This window comes from Oryctolagus cuniculus, chromosome 17, assembly GCF_964237555.1.
Source record: "Oryctolagus cuniculus chromosome 17, mOryCun1.1, whole genome shotgun sequence".
In the NCBI taxonomy this organism is placed as follows: Eukaryota; Metazoa; Chordata; class Mammalia; order Lagomorpha; family Leporidae; genus Oryctolagus; species Oryctolagus cuniculus.
The window spans coordinates 56,826,905-56,846,047 of NC_091448.1; the positions used below are offsets into that span (position 1 = coordinate 56,826,905).

General features: G+C 44.4%; 1 protein-coding gene across 11 annotated transcripts in view; it reads left to right on the forward strand.

The window, feature by feature from the left end:
- The window catches only part of MYOCD (myocardin), a 111,077-nt gene extending 93,703 nt beyond the window's left edge, over nt 1–17,374 (forward strand). For all 11 annotated transcript variants that reach the window (XM_008270708.4, XM_070061404.1, XM_070061406.1 and 8 more), the window contains 5 exons: nt 61–993; nt 3,166–3,309; nt 4,304–4,432; nt 8,254–8,311; nt 11,563–17,374. In XM_008270708.4, the coding sequence (XP_008268930.2) occupies nt 61–993; nt 3,166–3,309; nt 4,304–4,432; nt 8,254–8,311; nt 11,563–12,134 (1,836 nt within the window). In that variant the 3' untranslated portion in view covers nt 12,135–17,374. The remainder of the gene's footprint in view (nt 1–60; nt 994–3,165; nt 3,310–4,303; nt 4,433–8,253; nt 8,312–11,562) is intronic.
- Nucleotides 17,375–19,143: the final 1,769 nt, after the last annotated feature.

Here is a 19,143-nt window from a genome sequence, read left to right on the forward strand (position 1 = left end):
ATTCATTCTTTTAAAATGCTGTCACTGGGTAGCACACTAACACCGCCCTGGTTTCCTTAGGTCTCTGAATTAAGACAACAGCTTCGAATACGGGGCTTGCCCGTGTCAGGCACCAAAACAGCCCTCATGGACAGGCTTCGCCCCTTCCAGGACTGCTCCGGCAACCCTGTGCCCAACTTCGGGGACATAACGACTGTCACTTTCCCTGTCACACCCAACACGTTGCCCAATTACCAATCCTCTCCTTCCACCAGTGCCTTGTCCAATGGCTTCTACCACTTTGGCAGCACCAGCTCCAGCCCCCCCATCTCTCCTGCCTCCTCCGACCTGTCGGTGGCTGGATCCCTACCCGACGCCTTTAACGACGCCTCCCCCTCCTTCCTGCACCCGTCCCCAGTCCATGTCTGCACAGAGGAAAGTCTTATGAGCAGCCTCAATGGGGGCTCTGGGCCTCCGGAGCTGGACGGGCTGGATTCTGAGAAGGACAAGATGCTGGTGGAGAAGCAGAAGGTGATCAATGAGCTCACCTGGAAACTGCAGCAGGAGCAAAGGCAGGTGGAGGAGCTGCGAATGCAACTGCAGAAGCAGAAGAGGAACAACTGTTCTGAGAAGAAGCCGCTGCCTTTCTTGGCTGCCCCCATCAAGCAGGAAGACGCTGTCTCCAGCTGCCCTTTTGCATCCCAACCAGTATCTGTGAAAAGACAAAATAATGGATCGGAGAGTCAACCGCCAGCTTGCGAGACTGCCCAGCTCCTGCCCCTTGGAAACACCCATTGTGTGGAGTCCTCAGGTCAAACCAATGTACTTTCTTCCACGTTTCTCAGCCCCCAGTGCTCCCCTCAGCATTCGCCACTGGGAGTGGTGAAGAGCCCCCAGCACATCAGCCTGCCCCCATCCCCCAACAACCATTACTTCCTCCCGTCATCTTCCGGGGCTCAGGGAGAAGGACACAGGGTCTCCTCGCCCATCAGCAGCCAGGTGTGTTCTGCCCAGGTAAGAATGGCTTGTACCAGGGGCCACTGCTCTCTTCGTTCAGGGAATGTGAAATGGATTCCCTTGGAGATTTCAATGCTAAGGTTTACCAAAAGCCCAGCAGGAAATCCAAACACTCCAAGCCATCACAGCAGACCAAACTCACCTGTCCTCCAAGACAGGGCTTGGCAGGCTTGTTCTGTGAAGGTCCGGATAGTAAATACTTTGGATGTTGTGGGTTATACCATCTGTATCACAACCATTCAACTTTGCTCTTGCATCATGACAGTAGCCATGGACATCTTGTAAATGATACACATGGCTATGTTCCAATGAATCTTTATTTTCAGAACCAGGCAATGAGCAGGAATTGACTTGTGGGCTGTGATTTACTGACCTAGCTCTCAGGACTCTTGGTATCAAACCTTACCATGGGCCAAACCAATTCATCAGGATGGCCAAGGGAAAAGTACCAAACCATACTCTTCCCCCATGTAATAGTATACACAGTGTATTAACTGAGCACCTACTATGTGCTGGGCCATGACTCTAGCTAGTTTGAACTAGCTAAACAAATGGTAAGCAAAAATAAAATGCAAATCATGCATTGTATTAAGCACAGAGGTGTATATGAGGGGTTTGGAAGTTGCAACTTTAAATCGAGGAGCCAGGGACATTTTAGCAAAATGTTGCTAGAGATAAAAGAGAAAACTTAACGAATATTGGGATGAAGGCATTGAAGGCAAAGAAGGAGCATCAAGTGTGAGGGCCCCGAAGTGAGAGTGTGTGGGAAGTTGGAATCAGAAACATGGCCAGTACAGCTGGGACAGAATGAGAGGAGTTGTAGAGATGGCTTACAAGAGTTACTAATTCCAAGACTAGACGAGGGGCTCAGCAAAGACTCCTTGTGTTCATGAAGGTGGAAAATTATAAGGAAAGTCTGTCAGAAGTCAATTTGAGAAAAAAATTAATCAAGGGGTCTTCTAAAAGTTTATGGAAAATGTGTATTATGCAGAAACAAACTATGCATGGGTTTCAAAATATTTTCATTAAAAGAAATGTATCTTTTAATTCCATTTTCCACAATCTTTTTGAACTGTGCTTACGTTATCAAAACCTGAAACCTACATTACCCAGAAAAAAAATTCCTGCCACATTTCAAGTAGCAATGAGATGTAAGTATCTCATTAACGTCACAGTGATCCTGTGTGCTCCAATCTGTTGTTCAATAATTGCCATTGAGGAAAAGGAAGCTGATAGAGATTAGACCACTTGCCCAGGACCACAGGAACCCAGGGTCTGTTGAGTCTAAAGAACTTGCCCTGTTCACATTGGGTATCTCTACCCTGTCAATATGCACTCAGCTCAAGGTAAAGAAAATGAATGTTAGCAAACCTAGCAGAATAACACATTAAATCAGTGATGCCCACTCCTCTGAGGGTACTCTGGGAAGAGTTGAGACTTAAAGGGGCTATCATCATTGTTAACAAACATGTGTTCAGTGCATAGTATCCTACGCACCAAAGACAAAAACAAAAAAAAGGGGGGGGGGGCTCAAGACAAAGTTCTGGGCCATAACTTTCCATTCTGATGATATTGGTGCTATCAAAAAGACCAGCATGTCTACAGTGATTTATGATTTACAAAGATTCTCTGAAGACATTAACAATTCGATGATCGCAAGATGAAGATCAAGATAGGATAACACAACTGCTCTGTACTTAGGACATCAATGCTGCACAAAGTAGGTGGTGGTGAGTCAGGGCACAGATTGATCATAAAGGGCTGGAAATCTCTAGGGAGAGTTTGTAAAGGAAACGGACTGTCCAGGAAGCGCCACATTAAAAAGGAAAGAGAAAGCAGGAAAGGACATTCCACGTGGACAGATTTAGGGGGTAGGATGTTGAGGGATGCTCGTGGTGGGAAGAGTGGAACTGAGGTTTGTAGAAGTGATGGCGCCAGTACCCAGGTTACGAATGGAGACTGCATGCTGTGGATACCCCAGAGCCCTTGGAAGTTGGTGAGTAGTAGGTGATTTGTCCAAACTCAGGTTTAGGCAGGTTCATCTGATAATGGACTTCAGGAAGGTTTGCAAAGGTAAAACACCAGGCACACAGGCCAGGACCACAGAGACCACACACAAGGAAGTGTTCTGCTGCTGGCCATTTAATTTGTCACTTCTGCCTTTCCCAGAACTCGGGAGCACACGATGGCCACCCTCCAAGCTTCTCTCCTCAATCTTCCAGCCTTCACCCCTCTTTCCCTGGAGCCCAGGCAGACAGCAGTCACGGTGCTGGAGGCAATGCTTGTCCCAAAAGCCCAGGTGTTCCGCAAAAGGTGGGTACCAGGAATCAGGTTTAAATCTGGGATCCGCTTACCCTCCAAAGTGAATGATGAGATTCAGAGACAGCAGTAAATTTCATTTCAGAAAGAATCAAGTCCACTCAAGGTACATTGAACCAGATGTATCCCTAGGGAGTTATTTTCTGGGGCCAACTCAGAAATCATGATTAAAATGGCCATGGTTTATTTGCAAACCACCGCGGACAACCAGGCAAGTTTTGTGTTGAAGTTTGGAAGAGGGGCACAAGGGATAATAGTGTTGGAGAAAGAAAGAAGCATAGAGTTCCAGGAAAAGGACTGGCGAGGAGCAGAGAGATAAGGTCATAGTGCAGTATCTTTGAGAAAAAGGAAGAGATGACATAAATTGATCGGTAGAAGGAGTCACGAGTGTGAAGGGTCCAGAGATCCCTCCTCCTTGGGGAACTCCAAGGAGCAGTGAAGATGTGGCAGGAAAGAGACAGATATAAGCTAGTCATAGCAGGAAAGTGCCACCTGCCACAAGTCACAGAAGGAACAGAGACCTGAACATGGGTAGGGCGAACTTCACACAACACACTTACAGTAGACAAAGCTGGTTCACAAAGAGATCCCAGCGATGTCTCCACTCACAGATACAGCCGCTTCAGACCAAAATATCCAGAGGATAAATGACTCTGGAAATTCCTGGATGAATGATCTTCTTTGCGTTGGATTGGGCTCTATTTCCTCTGCTCGCCTCATTTTCTCCAAACTGCAAAGAGTATACCTTAGAGGGGGATGTAAGTCTCCAAGGTGCCCATTAAAAGATGCCTCCAGCAATAAGTTCACAGGATATGCACTATTGTTAATATATTAGAGCTATTTTTTAAGCCCTGACCTTTTTATTTATTTATTTATTTGGTATTAGATCAGTTTTTTCCAAAACCTAGCCTCTAGTTTCTAGAACAGAAGCAGTTAACCATTTCTGATCCACTAATTGAACGCCTCTCTGAATTTTACCCACATACAGATGGCTGGTTTACACTCTTCTGATAAGACGGGGCCAAAGTTTCCAATTCCATCCCCAACTTTTTCTAAGTCAAGTTCAGCAGTTTCAGACATCACACAGCCTCCATCCTATGAAGACGCGGTTAAACAGGTAACCACATGATGTACTCTATATAAAATAGAAGGATTCAATGTATACTGTTTTATATGAGAGCATTTCAAAAAGCTCATTGAAATGGAATTAAAAGTAAGTTCACAGACAGGCATTTGGCACAATGGGTAAGATGCCCACATCTCATAGCCAAATGCCTTGGGTTTGAGTCCTGGCTCAATTCCCAATTCAAGTTTCTTGCTAATGGGCACCCTGATAGGCAGTGGTGATGGCTCAAATTCCTCAGACCCTGCCACCCACATGGGAGGCCCAGATGGAGTTCTGATGTCCTAGCTTTGAGCTGGCTCAGCCTTGGCAGTTCTGAGCATTTGGAGGAATGAGCCAGTAGATGGGAGATCTCTGCCAGTCTCTCTCTTTCTCTCTCTCTCTCTCTCTCTCCCTCTCCCTCTCTTCCTCTCCCTCTCTCCCTCTCCCTCTCTCCTTCCCTCCCTCTCCCCCACCTCTCTCTCTCTCTGCCTTTGAAATAAAATAAAAATAAATTTCTAAATGTAGAGAAATTGAAAATTTGTAAAGATAAGTTTATTTTGGTGCAAAAAGTTTTTGAAATCCATGCATAGGAGGGCTTTTCAAAAAGTTCATAAAGTGACAATTGTATTATTACAATATAAGATGTTAATGATGGGGAAAACTGGGTATGGGATATATAGGAACTCTATACTATTTCACAGTTTCTGTCTGGTAAATTTAAAGCTATTCTGAAATTAAAAGTTTATGTAAAACAAAAAATGTGTATTATGAAAAATCTATGCATGGATGTCAAAAGTGTGTCACCAGGCCGGCGCCACGGCTCAGTAGGCTAATCCTGCACCTAGCAGCGCTGGCGCACTGGGTTCTAGTCCCAGTCGGGGCGCCGGATTCTGTCCCGGTTGCCCCTCTTCCAGGCCAGCTCTCTGCTGTGGCCCGGGAAGGCAGTGGAGGATGGCCCAGGTACTTGGGTCCTGCACCCCATGGAAGACCAGGAGAAACACCTGGCTCCTGCCTTCGGATCAGCACAGTGCGCCGGCCGCAGTGCGCCAGCCATGGTGGCCATTGGAGGGTGAACCAAAGGCAAAAGGAAGACCTTTCTCTCTGTCTCTCTCTCTCACTATCCACTCTGCCTGTCAAAAAAAAAAAAAATGTGTCACCAAAGAAAACTATTAGTACCATTTTCCATGATTTTTCATATTATTAAACTTCATGCAGTTTGTAAATCCTGATACTGAGTGTGCCTGGTGTCTATATCGAGCACTGTCTAGATACTAGTTGCTGAAATGCGTTGCAGGTGAATAGAGGCTTTGTGCAACAGGAAGACGGGGTTGGGGGGTTGGGCTGGCATTTAGTTTCCTGGTCTTAGTGCCAGCTCTGCCAACCACCCACAGTCATTGACACTAAATAGAGCAAGAACTGAAATTCTTTGCCATAAAATAGGAACTGTACCTACTTTGTTGGCATTCTAGATAACCTAACACTTACTCTGTTATACAGGCACACAATAGGTACTCAAATACATGAGAGTGATTATCAAGGGAATACTCTCAATAGTTTTTCCTAGCTTTAAAACCTGAAGCACCGGCATCCCATAGAGGCACTGGTTCTAATCCTGGCTGCTCCTCTTCTGATCCAGCTCTCTGTTATGGCCTGGGAAAGCAGTAGAGGATGGCCCAAGTCCTTGGGCACCTGCACCCAAGTGGGAGACCCAGAAGAAGCTCCTGGCTCCTGGCTTCTGATTGGCACAGCTCCGGCCACTGTGGCCAGTTGGGGAGTGAACCATCAGATGGAGTGAACCATCTGCCTCTCCTCTCTCCATGTAACTCTGACTTTCAAATAAATAAATAAATCTTTAAAAAAAATTTCAACGACAAAGATTGAGGGTGATTGAAGCTGAGTAACGAATGCACAGAGGTACATTTGTATCTTTTTCTTTGCTTTGTCTTTGCATACTTCAAAATGAAAAAGCAAGAAAAAGGGAAACAATGAATGAGCTTACATTGCAAAGGGTCTGAGCTTGGCTAAGGTATCAGTGAATACTTCAAATGTGCTCAACCCAAAAAAGAACATCAAAGTTGGTTGCTGCCTACTGGCATCCCACAGACCACAATCAACATGCAGCTAGGTTTCATTTGGAATAGAGGGTGTTTTTTTTTTAAGATTTGATTTATTTATTTGAAAGGTAGAGTCAGAGAGAGAGAGAAAGAGAGAAAAAGAGAGAGAAATCTGCCATCTGCTGGTTCACTCCCCAAATGGCTGCAAAAGCTGGAGCTGAGCCAATCCAAAGCCAGGAGCTTCTTCTGGGTCTCCAACAGGGGCCCAAGCACTTGGACCATCTTCTACTGCTCTCCTAGGCTGCAGCAAAGAGCTGGATTGAAAGTGGAGCAGCCTGGACTCAAAGCGGCACACATATGGGATAGCAGCACCATAGGCAGTGGCTTAGCCTACTATGCCACAGTGCCAGTCCCTAGAGTAGAGTCTTAAGGATCAGGCAATGTTATGCAAAGTGGCTTTCTCATTTCTAAAACCTCAGGGGATCTGCCCAACTACTTTTCTGTCAAGCAACAATTGCCTGGAGCAAGGTATCTGCTGCTGCTTTGAGCCCCAGCTACACTCTGCACTCCACCTCTGTTTCCTAGTCTGTACTGGGCTCATTAACAATCCCTGCCAGATCCTGCAGGTAGATGGCACCTTCTAGACTGCTCCATGACTCACTCTTTGAGCAGTGTTCTCATCCATATTGATTGTTGATGCCTGTAAACACATGGGAATCAATGCCTTTCTTCTCCCCACTCCCTTCCGTGTCTGAAAATATCAGCCAGTTCTTTAATTTCAAAAGAAAAAGGAAAAGGCCCAGGTAAAGGGGACTTTCCAAAGTAAGACTTTACTCAACAACTTAGATTAAACCCAGAGGAAAGGGGTGAGCCCTACGAGTGTCTCCAGGTCCCTGAAGTGGTTGCAATGAGGAACGAAGGAAATAGAAGCAAAGTTATGGGACTGCATCCACAGCAGCCAAACAAGAGGTAGATCCAATTTTCTGTGTGGTAAAATGCCCTGTATCTGGTTGGAAACCTTGCACCTGAACTTAAGCTTAGGTACTCTGGGCTAGTGAGTATTCTACCTTCTTTTACCTTTTCTTGTTGGAGTAGATTATTTCATTCAGTAGTTTACCTGCCTAAGTTTATTCAAATTGATTGATTAATCAAAGTAATCACAATATTAGATGTGGTGGTTCTAAAATCTTTAACCAGGCACCCATTGTGTTCCAGAGCAACGTTATTCACTGTGGTCAAAAGGTGTAAAATACCCAAATGTCTATTAGCAGATGAATGGATATACAAAATGTAGTGCATCCATATAATGGGATATTATTCAGCCTTAAAAAGGAAGGAAATTCTGACAGATGCTACCACATGAATCAACCTTGAGGACATAATGCTTAGAGAAATAAGCCAGTCACAAAAGGACAATACTGTTGTTTCACTTATATGTGGTTCCTAGAACAGTCCGATTCATAGAGCGAGAAAGGAGAATGCTAGTTGCCAGGGGTGGGACACAGGCTGGGAAGTTATTGTTTAAAGGGTATAACATTTTGGCTTTGCAAGATGAAGCGTTCTGGAGATGGAAGGTGGTGAGGGTTGATGACAATGCCACAGAACTGTGCACTTTAAAATCGTTAATACAGTACAGTTCCTTGTTATATGTATCATCCCACAACTTAAACCAAAGAACCTTTAACTGAGCCTAGTTCAAACACTTGCGGTACTGCTTCTGCTGACGTAGACGTAACCATCTTCTCACTTCTTTGTTCTCTTTGGGTTAATTCCCAATAGCAACTGACTCGGAGTCAGCAGATGGATGAACTTCTGGATGTCCTCATTGAAAGTGGAGGTAAGATTGCCTGGACCTGTCCAGCAGACTGCTTTGCCCTTGCGCATACCCTTGGGATGCACTTGTCGACCAAGGTCAGGTGCACGTTGTCAGTCAGATGCCCAGGTGGTCTACAGGGAAACAGTCACTTCCCTTAGCTTCCTGTGCACTTCTGGAGCAGATGGAAGAAACACGGTGGATGAGTCCTCACTGCATTCACCTTAGAAGCATTTTTTACCGATTTATCTTAGCAGTTTTCATTTTTCAGCTCAACACCTGTTTTTCTAAATTTTTTCTCTTCCCATATCATTTTTTTCCCAACTCTCGAATCACAACGTCCCTGTCTTCTTGATAACAAGAAAAAGAGCAAAGCAGATAGTGAAAGATGTGTGCTACCTACTCAAAAGGAAGCTCTATTAGTCATCTTCCACTGGATGGTCCATTCGTGCTTAAATGTTATTCAAACTATCAATACAAAATAATCAGCATGTTCTTTTTGCCTTGTAATCCATTCGTGCATTTATTTAAAAGAACATTATTGAGTGTGTGCCTAGAATTTTAAAACACACAAAAGAATAAGAAGACCTGAGAAAGAAGAGTAGGTAAAAAGAAAAGAGCCCAGGGCTGCATTCTTAAGCAACAACATTTAAAGTTTCAGGAAAGAAGGTAACAAAAAACTTGGCCAGGAATTATACTGCACCAGGCAAATAATATTCCCATCCTTAAGGTCTGGTGAGGGAAATGGACAATGGCAAGTGAATAGATGTTTTTCCATTGTTAACAAGATGATAGGAAAAAAGAGATGGGTACAGGGACTTCAAAAAGTCCATATGAAATGAAATTTAAAGATGAGTTTAGGGGCCAGCATGGTGGTGCATTGGATTAAGCCATCACTTGCAACACTGGCATCCCATTACCAGAATGCTGGTTTGAGTCTCAGCTACTCTGCTTCTTTTTTTTTTTTTTTTTTTTAAGATTTATTTTATTTATTTGAAAGACAGAATTAGAAAGAGAGGGAGACATAGAGAGATCTTCCATATGCTGGTTTGCTCCCCAAACACTTGCAACAGCAGGGGCTGGGCCAGGCCGAAGCCAGAGGCCTGGGAATTCATCTGGGTCTCCCACATGGGTGCAGAGGCCCAAGCACTTGGGCCATCCTCCACTGCTTTCCCTGGTGCATTAGTAGAGAGCTGGATTGGAAGTGGAGCAACCGGAACATAAACCAGCACCCATATGGGATTCCAGTGTTGCAGGCTGCAGCTTAACCCATTACACTACAACAAGATACCCTACTCTGCTTCCAATCCAGCCTCCTGTTAATGCATCTGGGAAAGCAACAGATGACGGCCCAAGTACTGGGGCCCCTGTCACCCATGGGAGAAAGAAGGATGAAGTTCCTGACTCCCACCTTCAACTAGCCTTGACTGTTGAGGCTATTTGGAGAGTGAAATGGCAGATGGAAAATCTTTCACCCCTCTCTTTATCTCTCTCTCTCTCTCACTCACTCTCTTTCTCTCTCTCTAGTGAGCTTCTGATATGACTACCACTCACATTTTTAAGATATATTTTTGTGTAAAGGAGTTAGAAATCCATGCAGATTTTTTTCATAATAGGTGTTTTCTGTAAACTGTTTGAAGACTCCTCTTGTGTGTGATTTCTAATTTCTTTACACCAAAACAAACTTATCTTTTAACTATATTTTCCATGAACTTTTGATGCACGCTTGCATGTGACAAGGTCAACCAAGGGTGGTGGGAGGTTCAAGGAAAGATGACGAGTTATGACTTAATCATAAATGAATTTAGTTTTCTGTAGGAATATAGTAAGGATTTCTAGGTAGAATTAAATGTCAGTTTTAGACTTGACATCATGTATTTAAAGTGAAACCAGGCAGTTGACGTGTGTAATTTTTCCCTCTTGTCACTCCCAGCTGATCTAGTAATGGTTCAGAGAAAGCAGTTGATGAGGTTCATCCAGCACAAAGTCTTGCCACGGGCATCCAGTGAAAGTAGAGAACAGCAAGAGGATGGCAGGTATTTGTAGGAGAGTCACTAGGTGGTAGGTTAGAGGTTACAGCTAGGAATGGGAAGAAGTGAAAATCAGAGGGGCTGCTAGTAGAAATTGAGAAAATTGTAGCTTTGGTGGATTGGAATGACTCTTTTTTTTAAAAAAAAAAAGGATTTTATTTATTTATTTGAGAGGTAGAGTTACAGACAGAGAGAGGTAGAGACAGAGAGAAAGATCTTCCATCTGCTGGTTCACTCCCTAAGTGGCTGCAATGGCTGGAGCTGAGCTGATCTAAAACCAGGAGCCAGGAGCTTCTTCCAGGTCTCCCACATGGATGCAGGGGCCCATAGACTTGGACCATCTTCTACTGCTTTCCCAAGCCATAACAAAGAGCTGGATCGGAAGAAGAGCAGCCAGGACACAAACTAATGTCCCCATTCCATGGGGAAAAAGCACCCACTTGGAACGCTGGCACTGCAGGCAGAGGTTTAGCTCATTATGCCACAGAGCCAGCCCCTGGAATGACTCTTAAGTGGCTGAGAAATTATTGCCCTGCAGTACTTCATCAGAGAGCTAGAGAGCAGGGAGATGATGGACCAGGAGAGGAACTCATGCTTGACATTGAGATTTCAAGGGGGTGCAGCTCTGGGGGATGACCAGGTCGAGGGTATGTGCCACAGCATGGAGACAGAGGAGTCATTGAAATTGAGGAAGAGGCCAAGAAGCCAAGAGGCCAGCACAGATTTCTAAGGATGCAAAGATTGCCCAGGACGAGTATTGAGGTAGAAAAGAGGCAATGAACCAGGGAAGTGTCATCAGCAAATGAGCAGAAGTGACCAGGAGGCTGGGGGTGAGGAGAGCAGCTTGCCCCTCAAAACCAGTGGGGGATTGGGAAAAGAATAGAGAGTAATAATCAGCAGGTGGCAGCAGGCTGGCACTCGATCACTCATTTCCTGTCTCTGAAGTAAATGGGCCCCCGCTGAGGGCAACACAGAGAATGCAATATTCTCAGGGGCCAGCGAAAGAATGGGGAAAGGAATCATCATGACAGAGTGGGAGCTCCGGAGTGAAGTGGTTTTGGAAAAGACCAAAGGGAGAAGAATGAGGGGTACCTAAAGCAGAGCAGGGAATAGAATGGGTGATGAGCAATGACCAGGGGAGCATGTCCATCTCCATGCCTAAGAGTAACTCATCCCAAAGACTCCTTGTGTATGGCGTGCTCCTTTTGAAGCAGTTTCACAAGGGAGCTTGTGTTTCACCAACAGAAATGCCAGCTGATGCCAGGGAGGACCATTCGTGTCTTCAGAAAGTCCCGAAGATCCCTGGGCCTTCCCGGAGCCCTACTGCTGTCCTCCCCAAGCCCTCGGCTTCCTTCGACCAAGCGTCTTCAGGAGGCCAGCTTGCCTTCGACCACTATGCCACCGACAACGACGAGCACCTTGAAGTCTTACTCAATTCCCAGAGCCCCTTAGGAAAGGTGAGCGATGTGGCACTTCTGAAAATCGGGGGTGAGGAGGCTCCTTTTGATGGCATCACGGATGGATTCTCTGGGAAGGCTGCCGAAGACCTCTTCAATGCCCACGAGATCTTGCCAGGCCCCCTCTCCCCAATGCAGACGCAGTTTTCACCCTCTTCTGTGGACAGTAATGGGCTGCAGTTAAGTTTCACTGAATCTCCTTGGGAAACCATGGAGTGGCTGGACCTGACTCCACCCAGTTCCACACCGGGTTATAGCTCGCTTGCCACCAGTGGCCCCAGCATCTTTAACATCGACTTCCTGGATGTCACGGATCTCAATTTGAATTCCCCTATGGACCTTCACTTGCAGCAGTGGTAGATGGCCTGATGCAGCCATGCTCAGAAAAACCCATTCCGCGGGGAAAAAGCACACTACCATAAATTCTCATGTTACCCCCGCCCCCAGATACAAAGAAGAAGAAGGGAATTAAAAAGAAGCACGGAGACTTCTATGACAAGCAACAAGAACATACAGGGGTCATTTTTCCAAGAAAAAAAAATATATAAAATGTCATATTTACCAGCATTCAATAACTGTCAATGATGTCAATAATGCATTCAACATTGAGCTTTCTCAGATTATGGATGCCAAAAAGTAATTCTTTCACTGCCTTTTCAAATATCCATATTTTTTCTAGCCCATAATTTTTATCAGGCATTGTTGGGGCATAAACTCATACTGTAAGCTTTCCTCATTAATTTACTGTGGAAAGAAAACATAAAGTCTTTTGGGAGAAAAGGGAAGGACATGCTCATAATTGAGGCAGTGTCCTGTGTCTCCGTTTTCTGTCTTTCAGAAGAGAAGCCAGGTTCAACTTCAGTGAGGGAGAGTTTGAGGAAGAACAGGAGGACAGAATCTACCCATTCCCAGGAAATCAAAAATCAACTCGATGTCCCTCTACCCACAACTGCCCCATTGGAGTAGTTCCCATCCTGTACTAGGACTCTTTGTGGTCACTTGGCACAACTCATCTGTGTTTGGTCTGGAGATTTCCACCCAAAACTTTCCTCCATTTCAACCAGTAGCCCAGTCATTCCCGCCTTCTCTTTGCTGATAATCCTTGTGTATTAGCTGAGAACCTTGAAGCAAGAAAACCTCTTGCCTGGAAGGGGTTCCTCAGGTTCTCCACACAATTGGCTTTTGATCCAAAGACCAAAGATGACCACATGAGCGGGAAGCCTTAACAGGGATGATTCAGACAAGCATAGAGAGCAATGTTGCTTCCCGTGCCCCAGGAATAAACACCAAGGGTTACCATATCAGGACTATTACTTATGAAGGTCCAACTTCTATTTTTGCTTTGTTATGGAAGGAAGGGTCCACCTTCATTTATCTCTCTCCTATTCCACTTTTATTTCCTTTTTTCCAAGATGTTAATCATTTTTCTCCTCTTTTGTCAGCCCCTCCTTTTCTGTCCCAACATTGGGAGGGGATGACTTCTCAACTTTAGTGAGCTGCCTTTCTCCTAACTAAGCCATTTTTTAAAAAGCTAAACGTCCAGGTTGTCCTGCAGAACTCATTCTGCATATGCATAGTTGAAAGAGTTTCCTTAGGAAGAAATGGATGACTTGGCCCAACAAGTCACCAAGCTCATCCCATTGGATGTATGAGTAATCATTGATTGGTGTTCCTCTGGGGAAATTGGAAATCTTATATTGCAAGGATAAATATGGGTGACATTTACTGGAGAGAGTATTTCAGGTCCGGGGTTCTGAAAGAAAGCACAACTGCCCACTGAAAAACAATGGCAGGCAAAAAGACATGGTCCAACGTGCATTCCTTATCATCTCTCATGCTTTGGCTGGGAGTTTAAGAAACTCAACTTGCAAGACAGTCTCCACAGGGCTCACTGTGGCTCCAATTCACCATTTTATAGTGTTACACGCTGTAGAAAGTAGCTGTTGCTGTTGTTGTTGTTGTTTTAATTTAAATCACTGAGGCACTGTTTTCTTGTGTAAAAAAAAAAAAGTGTTCACTGTGCACTTATAGAGAAAAGTAATCAAAAATGTTGTGATTTTAGAAGCTCTCATTTTGATAAACCAAAGATTTAGAAGTCATTCCATTGTTAACTTGTAAAAATGTGTGAACACAAAGTGTTTTTGGTGACTGCTACTCTGAAAGCTGCCAGAAGTTGGCGGGAAGGAGACAAATATACACACAGACACATGTGTATAGTTATATACGTTTGTGTATATTATATGTGTGTATACACACGTACATATATGTGTATACATACATACACACACAACGTGTGTGTGCAAGTATCTTGCAAAGCAGTGTTGCAGAGTTCTATACCAAAAGCCTTTAACCCTTAACATGCTGTGAATGATACCTGGCCTTTCTCACTACAACTTCCTGATTAATCTACCAGACCACACGTTGCCTCTCTGTGTATGACTCATGGCTCCAGCCCGATGACTCACAGCCACTTGCTTCCCATGAACAAGCTCATCTTGGCAATGAATACGGATGTGAAAAGACAGAAAGTCTTCACCATTAGTAGCTGGAAATGGTAATATGCCTCTTGTTGAAGAGCACAAAAGGAACATGAAAATCATTTTACATTCCTTGATCTGCATTGTGCTTTGAAAGATCCACATGGCAAATCTCCTACTTTGCTTTTTATGTCAGTTATCAGAACCAAAAGCCTAGAGGGAAAAATTACAGGCATTTTCTTTGCAGATGAAGCTATGGTGAAAGAAAACCTTAACACATTCCACACGTTGGTTTATTCTGCCGATGTTGATATGTTTTTTGGGTGTTGACAAAGCTTGTGATCAGTATGCTTTTCAGGTGCCATGTTTTGTTATTTGTATGTTATTCCTCCCTCCCCCTTACTTCCTTTGGAAAACAAATTCACCTCCTACCCTATATCTCAGAATTAATCTTCTGAGGCCCTGGTCTGAGTATTAATTGTTTTCTCCTTTGAGTATTTCTATCTGAAGGACTAGACCTGGTTAGGAGGCATCTGTATTGGCGAGATTGTGCGTTTTTGTTGGGATTTTAAGAGGATGTTACCTAGGACTGATGTATCTGCCTCACAGTAGACAAAAGACAAGCTGGCTCCTACTTCTATTGCAACCCAGCACAGTTCAAAGAGCAGATCCCAGAATAACTGGGCTCAGTCTCCCCCCACAGTCTTCATTCCCCTCATTCACCCTGTCTCTTTGTAGGTCATTTGTGACACTAGGGGTGGGGGTGGGGGGACTGTAGACAATTAAGAGAAAATTGATGAAGCTGGCCTCTATTGGATCAGATATGTTAACTCATCTGTTTCCTATTGGAGATATTTATGTCAAGTTCTTTTAAACTCAGTTATGTTCTCTTGTTGGATGAGTGTAACTAGCAGTTGTATGGAGATGGATGAAGAAGTGGCCACATTCAAGTTTCGTAAAGTTCTTAGAACCTGAAGGCAACCACATGTAGTTTTCTTAACACTGCTTGAGCAACCAGGGTGATGCAAATCTGCAGACATTTGCAACCATTCCAATGTTGCTGCAACCCAGTAAATCCATACTTAGCCAATGGAGTCAGAAAATTCATTTGTGAAGGCACTTTCAGTAACCCAATGCTCATTATTACAGTTCCTGCTTCTAAGGATGATGTTGAGACAACACACATTCTATTATAAGGAAGAGCAAGCGAGAAAGAGAGGGAGGAAGAGAAGGAGGGGGAAAGAGGGATGAAAGGAAAGATGGCAGGAAGGAAGGAAGAGAGGAAGGAAGGAAGAGGAAGGAAGGAAAGAGGGAGGGAGGGAAGGAAAGAAGGGAGGGAGGAAGGGAAGGAGGAAAGGGACCTCTCAGTTTAGCTAAGTTGTCACATTATGAAAAGTGAATCACAACTTTGTGAAGAGTAAGTTTATAAAGATACCCATTCTTAACAATACAGTGATTGCACCAGTAAGTGAGGAAACAGACAGCCCTCACCTGAATAGCCAATAGTCTGTGAACTGATAGCCTTCTGCCTTTCAAACATATTTATTTCTAGTCAGGGGGGAAAAATAGAATCAGTAAAACGTATCCCAGTCATTTGAGACAACCCTTTTAAATCCCATCAGATGAGCTCTTGCAGAAACTGATTCTGGCCTGGTTGAAAACTCCCACATCAGATGTACTCATCCAGTGGATAGTTATTTGATGCCTGCCATGTGCACAGCATGCAAATCTTCAGCTATCCAATACTGAATGGATTCAGCACAGACTGTTCGGATTTTGAATGATTGAGGAGTTGTAGTTCCCTTAAGCAAGAACATTAGGAATCGCCCAGTTCTCAAACTAGAAACCTTTTAGCTATGCTTAAAAGGGATCTTGGTTGTTTCCAAAGAGATTGGAGGACTCTTTCTAGCTAAAAGCTATCTCCTACACTGATTTGTGTCTCCTTATCTGGGGTCCAGTGGCAGTATCACTTGGAGATTGTCTGTCATCATGCAAAACGGCTGTGACTTGTAGAATTTGTTTTGGTGGATGGGCACAGAAGTCCCTTGAAATTGGAAAAAGGGTAGAGGAAAGCATCTTTTGTCCCTACCCTATTCTCAGTCATCATAACAAGCTCTCTAAGGGAGAACAGGGTGTCCCTAGTGGGCCTCCATCCCCTGAGAGAAAAATAAAAAGGGTTATGAAGGCAATTTGGTCTCTGCAACATTCCTCGCAGTGGGAAACCCACAGTGTGCTAGTAGATACAAGAAAACTTAGAGCAGAAAGTCCGAGGTCTTCATTTTCCCATAAATCCAATATAAGGTGGCTCAGATGCTGAAAGTGCTCCTGCTCTATTAGGTAGATGAAATTAACAGACACGGATTCTTGTGTCCAGGTTTGGAACAAGATGGTCTTACTGTGCTGAGGGCTGATCAGTTGTGTTAAGGAGCTGAATTTGATCCTAGAGTCTACATTTTTAGAGCAGCCCTGGCTGGGCTGAGATTGTCCATTGGGAGATAAGTGAGAAGAATTTACTTGTAATGTGCCAAGGAAATTGTAATAGGACTCATTGGATTCAGTAATGCTGAAGTTCCCTTCTGATTCTAGGATTTGGTGGTTTTTCTCTATGGGTTAAGACAAGCCAACCCCTGAATGACTCCTGTGCTCATTTTAATCACCTGCTCCCAACATGGACACTGGTAGCATGCATTTCCTATCAATGCTTTAGCAGCTCCTAAGCATTTATGGAAAAAGGGAGGATGGGGGGGGAGGGGATCCTGGAATCAAACTTAATGTTTTCCAAAGGAACAGAGCCCACACTGCTCCCCAGAGTTCCTTTCCAATGGCCCTGCAAGGAGGAAGGAGGGCAGTGGATCACTGCTGGGTGTTTAAAATCCTCCCTTCATGAAACACAAAGAGGCACCTTGTAAAGGACAAAAGACCAAGCACACATTCTCTGTGGGCACAGCATGGTGGTGTTTTCACCTTGGTCTCCTTGCTCAACTCTACGTAATCAGAAAGCAATGTGGGTTATAAGGAAGAAAAAAGAAGCAATGGCTAAAATACCAAAGTTGGCATGTGTTCTTTCTTTTTTTAAAAAAAAAAGCATATATTTTTAAATAAAATGTTTATTTTAAAAAGAGATGCAAGCCTTTTTTCTTGACCCTGTGAGGGACTCAGGCCTGTGCCATTGGCTTTCCATGTGTTGTCTCCCTGAATCCTCCCAACAGCCCTGGGAAGTTGTACCATTATTATCCCCATAGTAAATTTTTTTCAATTATACAATGAAAAAAAAAAATGACAGGACCAAGAATGAAACCCCACCTTGAAACCCCCTGATCTTAAGCCTTGCATATGTGCTGCCTTGCATACTAATAAAATGAGACCTTTTATAAAACCTTCTCTAATTACATATATGTCCATGAAAATACACATGTGCACACACACCCCGCTTAGCCAATCCAATGATTTCATAAGCTTGTTAACTTAGAGCCAAATGAAAAATTATGTAGAATAAATTTGGCATCAAGTTGGCCTACAAGGTGCTCATATGTCTAATCCTCTTGAGGAAGTCATAACTTTTATCTGATTTTCTCCTAGATTTTTTTACACTCATCATTTTCTCATCAGTGAATATATAATCCACATAGAAGCATGATGGTCTTGGATAAGAAATGGGGGTCTTAGCCAACGCTGTGGCTCACTAGGCTAATCCTCCACCTGCGGCACCGGCACACCGGGTTCTAGTCCTGGTCAGGGCGCCAGATTCTGTCCCGGTTGCCCCTCTTCCAGGCCAGCTCTCTGTTGTGGCCCGGGAGTGCAGTGAAGGATGGCCCAAGTCCTTGGGCCCTGCACCCGCGTGGGAGACCAGGAGAAGCACCTGGCTCCTGGCTTCAGATCAGCGTGGTACGCCGGCTACAGCAGCCACGGGGGGCTGAACCAACAGAAAAGGAAGACCTTTCTGTCTCTCTCTCTCTCTCACTGTCCACTCTGCCTGTCCACAAATAAAAAAATAAAAAGAAATAGGGGTCTCAAGCCCTGGTTTGGATGAGTAATGATCCTTCTCCCTATCATGGTTCTCTCTTCCTCTGCATTGTTCTTACTTCCGTGAGTTCTTCCCAGATAGAAATTGCAAGGTCACAGGTTGCCAGGGCCCAAGGATAGCAATTCCAACATCAACAGAGTTTCTCTTTCCTAAGAATCCCAGCATAAATCTCACAGCTGGCTTTAAGTGCAGACATAGTCATGACCAGATATCCCTGAACCCTTCTCTGTAGACATGAGAAGGAGGTACAGCCTCATTCACAGGGTCTGGTGCCCTGCTCAGCTCTGAGCTGTGGAGTGGCATCTTTGAATCTCGTGGACTGACAGTGGCAAAGGTAAGGTTTTCTGGGGGGAAAACTGGAGAGCTGTTACCCAATGGGAGGATGGACACCAAAAAGGCAGAAATAGTAGGTTTCTACTATATAATCCCTGCTTTCAAGAAATTTGTTCTCTACGGATGACACAAATAATAAATATGGATTATCATCTTGTCCAATAAGTGTATGCCATGTGCTACTGGAAGAGCATTAATAAAGTCTTCTTTAAGATACATTTTATTGGGGGCTGTGACGGCATTGTGACACAGTGGGTAAAGTTGCTGCCTGCAGTGCCAGCATCCCATATGGGTGCTGGTTCGAGTCCCGACTACTCTACTTCTGATTCAGCTCTCTGCTATGGCCTGGGAAAGCAGTAGAAGATGGCCCAAGTCCTTGGGCCTCTGCACCCAAGTGGGAGACCCAGAAAAGCTCCTGGCTCTTGGCTTCGGATCAGCTCATCTCTGGCCACTGCGGTCATTTGGGGAGTGGACCAGCAGATGGAAGACCTCTCTCTCTTTGGCTGCCTTGCCTCTGTGTAACTCTGCTTTTCAA